Consider the following 6,000-nt stretch of genomic DNA (forward strand, 5'->3'; position numbering starts at 1 on the left):
CTCCCCCCCTCCGCCCTGAGGTGTCCCCCCCCACAGCAGCTCCCTCCCTCCGCCCTGAGGCGCCCCCCCCCCACGGCAGCTCCCCCCGGCCCGGGGAGCCGTGTGGCAGCTCCCCGCCCCAGCTCACCTCTGCTCCGCCTGCTCCCCAAGCACGCCATCGCTGCTCCACTTCTCCCGCCTCCCAGGCTTGCGGCGCCAATTAGCCGTTTGGCACCGCAAGCCTGGGAGGGAGAGAAGCAGAGCCGGGCGGCATGCTCAGGGGAGGAGGTGGAGCAGAGGTGAGCTGGGGCGTTCCGCTCCCCCCCCTTACTTGCTGCAGGCAGCCCTCCCCACGCCCCCCTTCCCCAGCTCCCTCCGCCTAAATGCCGACGACGACCGGGGCGGCCGAAGATCTGGTCACCGCGGTCGCCGCCAAAGGACCCAAAATGCCGCCCCCCAAATGCTACTGCCCTAGGTGACCGCCTAGGTCGCCTAATGGGTTGCACCGGCCCTGGGGCTAGCTGCCCCAAGTACAGATCTAGAATCTCAGCTGGGATCGTACTCAGGCACCTAGTCCAAGCTGTTGCCTGTGCCATTGCAGCCTCACTGCTATTTTTAGTGTGCTAGCTCAATCAAAGCTAGCCTGTGTGTGTCTACCTACCTCCAGCTCCATGTCCCCTTACAGTCTATGCTATAGATTGGTCCTAGTTTTGTCCCCTGGCTGTAGACAACCCACAGAATTCAAATCCACACACAGAACAGCTAGCATAAATGTTTCCTAATCTTGCAGGACTACTATGTATTGACAATATTGATGTGCAGGGCTGTCAGGCTATTAGCAAGTTCTGAAGTGTTTCTCCTGCCGTGTATGGGATCACCTAACCATGGGCTCTTCTATGGCTTTTAGCCACAGCCCTGCACTGTAATGAGAAAGGAGACTAGTGTGTTCCAACTGGGTTATGGGTTAGATCGAGCCAAATCCGCCTACACCCTGGGAGGAAAGTGAAATGTCTTTCCCTGACACACTCCCTGATCTCTCTCTCTCTCTCGATCTCTCTCTCACTCCCCACTCTAATTGATTTTTCTTCTTCTTCAGACTCGTTTTCTAATCTTTTTTCCTTTCCCTGCAGTCTGTCTTGGGTACATCTACACTGAGACTGGAGGTATAATTTCCAGCTCTAGCATGCTAAGAATAGCAGTTTAGCTGCAGCTGCGTGAAGAGCAGGAGGGCCTAGCCACTTGAGTATGTACCTGGGAGTTCAGACAAGATTGTGCTCTGGGCTGCTATACCCTCCTGCGACTCGTACTGCTGTGGCTACACTTCTATTTTTAGTGTGTTAGATTGATCAGAACTAGTGTATGTCTCCTTGAGCTGAAACATACACCCCCAGCTCCAAAAACAACAAGGAGTCTGGTGGCCCCTTAAAGACTAACAGATTTATTTGGGCATAAGCTTTTGTGGGTAAAACCTCACTTCTTCAGACTGGACCCCCAGCTCCAGTGTAGACATACCTTGTGTCTTATTTTTCATTTCCCATCCCCATTCTCCTTGAGCCTTTCTCCTCTTGTTCTTCAAGAGTAGGATCAGTTTGGACCACAGGAGGGATGCGTCCCCCTTTGTCTCTCTTTAGTTGAATTAAAATATGAAATACCTCGAACTCTCTGCATTGGAAGAAATTATTTTCTGTCACAGATTCCTCAAACAGCGTGGTCTTGATGTCATGATATTCCAAGTGAACATTCAGGGACAGTGGCTCACTGAGGTTGTACAGCTGTACACACAGTCTCTGCGGAGAGATGCTCTGCAGCACCGAAGGGACCACCAGGACATATTGACTACAGATAAACAAAGCCAAACAGCCAGGTCAGTCAGCAGAAAGGAGAGGACCCACAACAACATACATTTGGAGAAAAACTTAGGGCTTGTCTACACTGGCAATTTACAGCGCTGCAACTTTCTCGCTCAGGGGTGTGAAAAAACACACCCTTGAGTGCAGGACGTTTCCAGTGCTGGTAGCTACGCCCCTCGTGGAGGTGGGGTTTTTTAGAGTGCTGGGAGAGCTCTCTCCCAGCGCTCTGACATGACTACACAAGCCATATTAAAGTGCTGCCGCAGCAGCGCTTTAGCGTTGCCAGTGTAGACTAGCCCTAAGTGGCTACTGGGGATCCTGATCAAAAGCTTGTTGAAATCAGTGGAAAGACTCCAGTTTAATGGGCTTTGGATCAGGCCCTAAGTGAGCACAATGTGTTGTCCCTCAAGCTATTCCACTATTAGATGATTCTCCACACCCCCTCACCTCAAACCTGAACTGGAGGGACCAGCTTGAGGGGTGGTATGTATCATACTTATCTGGCCCTCATCACCATAGTATCTGAGTGCCTCATGTTGTCTAATGGATTTATACACCTCTGTGAGGGAAGGAAGTGCTGTTATCCCCATTTTACAAATGAGGAACTGAATCACAGAGAAGCTAAATTACTTGCCCAAGGTCACACAGGAAATCTGTGGCAGACTAGGGAAATTAACCCATGTCCCCATCTAGTGCCCTAACCACCAGATCATCCCCTGGTAGAGAGCTCTGTTTCTGTGGCCTAGTCAGCCATGAGCTTATTTTCTGAGACTATCAACAAAAGTACTAGTTAATGCTAAGTGTGGTGGTAGATCTGGGCACATTTTCATCAAGAAAGAAACTGAAATGTCACAACTTATTCGCCATAATACACAGGAAATGCACTTCAGTATTGGCACGCAATGCTTGATTATTCCAGGAGGAGAGATTATCCAACTCAACTTTTGTTTCTATCACACTCTATCCTCTTCTCATTCCTCTCCCTTTGTCTCCTGCCATTATGCTTTTTTAAAAAAAAATGCTGCCTCTTATGGTTAGAACAGGCTCCCGCTCCCAGGTCATCCTCACTCTCGCCCTTCAAGCCCCTCCTCTGTTTGGTTAGGCTTCTGCTGCTAGCCTTCCCCCTTGTCCCCTGGTTCTGTCATTAAAATAAAAGTCAGAACTGAGAAACTGGACATGCAACTTAAAATGAATCACATCATATTTTTGTTGTAATCCTGGCCCCACCCATCCCTCCCACTTCTTTTCTCGATTTCATCTTTAACTGAGCTTGCCTGGCTTAGACTGCACAATCCTCAGAGAACAGACCAGGAGTAAAATTTTCAAAAATGCTTAAGTGCTTAGTAGCCCAAGTCCCATGAACTTTCACAGGCTGTTATGCTCCTAAGTCCCTTAGGAAAATGAAACAGGCTCCTAAATCACTGAGGTGATTTTGAAAATTTTACCCCAAGTCTTCTATCTCTGTAAAACCCTGAGCACTGTTATGGTGCAGTATACGCAACAGATAATACCACCAGCCTCCAGCACAGCTCTGAGAGGCCCCTACAGTGCCCCTTGCTATTCTAGTCCTACCACTCACCCAGTCCTGCCAATGCACATTACTCCTGACCATCAGTGCTGTCTGCTTATCTAGTCCTAGGCCTCCTCCAAATCTCTGCTGCTGCACCTCAATCCTCATCTGCACCAGTCCCTGTTATTACAGTCCTGGATCTCTACTAAACAAATAAGATTTCATACCAATTTGGTGAAAAGGAGAGAGATTCACTCTACACGCTGAAACATCCACCAAATTCATTTCAGCCACACCTTCAACTGGAATTTGAACCCAAATCTCCAGAGACAAAAGTCTTAGTGCATCATACAACAATGCCCCCAGAACAAATTAAATGATGGGAAAATAACACGATATTATATAGTAAAAGCAAATAATATGTGATCTCTTACGGCCCATGAGACTTTGCAGAAGTCAAATGAAAGACAAGCACACTCAGAAAAATCTTTGACCACATCATCATCTACGGAGATGAAGAGGGAAAGTTGAAGGTGGAACTTCTCCCACGGAGAGAGCATATGTTCTGGCTTTTAAAATGCCCATGGCTGTCTCCTCCTCCTCACTCATATTCCAATGAAAAGACAAAGAAAATATTTGCATAGGTTAATTTCCCTCTGTCATGCCTTTCTTCACACCCTTTCTGGTGTTGCTTCATAAATGTAGTTTAGGGAAGTTCCAGTGTTGCCAATGAATTCATTTTCACAAGACAAGCCACTTCCTGATTCTCTTGATGTTTCACTTGTGCTTGCCTCTCTGATTTTCTCTGTAATAGGCTGAAGATTCCTTGGTGCTCCAGCTTGTTAAGCACTTCAGCAACAATACATGTTGTGTGCTCCATCAGGACACAAAGCTCCCACAACACTGCTGTGTCGTAGGCCTGGAATGTTGGATGATAATGATAACATGCACAAGGGGTGTGGTTAAATTCAACAAGAAAGGGGAAGAAAATCCCAAACGTCCTTCTTTTTTTTTTTAAAGGAGGCTCAAACACATAAGGATGGAAGAAAGGCAACTCTTCATTCATTTATTCATGTATTTACTTATTAAGGCCCTACAAACTGAGTTTGTAACTGTGGTGTTTTATAGAGTTTAAGGTCAAAAGGGACCACCAGATCATCTAGTCTGATCTTCTGTACATCACAGGCCACCAGTACAACTCAGCCCCCACACACTGAACCCAACAACTGAAATGACACCAAAGTATTACAGCCGTCAGGGGTCTAAACTATTATGTGCCACAGGCAGAGAATAGACGGGACCAACATGCATTAGTGCCCATGGCCTGTGTTTCTGGGGATCTCTGCTTTGCATCTGGTACACTTCCCTGTAAGAGTCCAAACAGTCCAGCGATGAAGGATCTTTCCCTGAATCCATACTTCTAGCTTCTTCTCACCGAAAACAAACTGACAGGGCCACTACCCACATGGGCTTTTCCTCTGATGGAGAGTGAGGGATGAATTTAGAGTGTTTGACCTCCAGTCATCCCACACAATGACCATCTGATTTGAAATTAGCACTTGGCTGTTCAAGTTCTTCATTTGCATTCCACAAGGCTTCTTTCTCATCCAATCGGTTATTAATTTACAGGAATAAATGTTTGCTATTACATTATAATGGGATCCAGAAAAGTGAAAACAATGCAAGTAACATCCCTTTAGTTTTCTTGAAAATTAAACACCAAATACACTCTCATACATTTAATCATAATTTTGATCTAGACTAATACACAAGTGAATTGGCCTGGCTATACATTTACAAGCATTCAGGGAGGCTGGGGCATTGGCATGAGCTGGCTCCTGGTTTGGCAGCGCCCTCCTCCAACCACACCCTCTGGGAAAACCTGGGAGAAGCCTGAGAGCACATTCAATAAAACTGGTTGAAAAAATTTCAACACAACAGTTTTCTGTTGGAAAATGCAGTTTGGATTGAATCATTTTGCAGGAATGCGTCAATGTTGAGGAAATGTTCAGTGCGAAAAAGTCAGAACAAATTGTTGACTTTCTTATTTCAGTTTGATAATACTAGTGTTTCATTTTGATGAGATAAAATGTTTTGTTTCAACTTTATCACTTCGATTAATTTTGTTTCAATTTTTTATAGTATAATTACATGTTAATTTTAAATGTATTATATATAATTTATATTATAATATTTTGACATTATTGAAACAAAAATATTTGACATTATCAATGTTTCCAAACTGAAATTTTTCAGAATTTCCCTTCTTCAAGAAATTACTAAATTTGGCCTTTTCATTTCAACTCAGAACAAAAACAAACTTCAAAATATCAGGATTCCCCACAGAACATTTCCCCCATTTTCTAACCAGCTCTAATGTTCAGCACATCTTGACTCTCTCAGACCAAGGGGAGAGTAAGTTCTAGTGCAAAGGATCCCTGCAGCCAGCCCCCTCTAGTTTATAACTGGGGGGAACGGAGTTCCTAGCTCAAGCTCCCCAGCTGACGGCAACGGCCAAAGTACCACATGGGGAGAGACAGTTTCTAAGGTAGCCAAGATACAAACCAATGAGGGCTTTGGAGATTAAAAGAAACCAACCTATTCAGCTTCACCCAGAAATAAACTGGAAGCCGGCATAGACTGTGGAATAGTGGGAAACAA

The 6,000-nt window shown here is 45.5% G+C and overlaps 1 protein-coding gene across 1 annotated transcript in view; it reads right to left on the reverse strand.

The window, feature by feature from the left end:
* Positions 1-3,843, reverse strand: part of LOC135873059 (alpha-2-macroglobulin-like) — a 1,316,454-nt gene extending 1,312,611 nt beyond the window's left edge. The window contains exons 1-2 of the mRNA XM_065397534.1: positions 3,774-3,843; positions 1,632-1,815 (exon numbers count right to left, since the gene is read on the reverse strand). Coding sequence (XP_065253606.1) covers positions 1,632-1,815; positions 3,774-3,841 — 252 coding nt within the window. The 5' untranslated portion in view covers positions 3,842-3,843. The remainder of the gene's footprint in view (positions 1-1,631; positions 1,816-3,773) is intronic.
* Positions 3,844-6,000: the final 2,157 nt, after the last annotated feature.

Source organism: Emys orbicularis, chromosome 1, assembly GCF_028017835.1.
Source record: "Emys orbicularis isolate rEmyOrb1 chromosome 1, rEmyOrb1.hap1, whole genome shotgun sequence".
In the NCBI taxonomy this organism is placed as follows: domain Eukaryota; kingdom Metazoa; phylum Chordata; order Testudines; family Emydidae; genus Emys; species Emys orbicularis.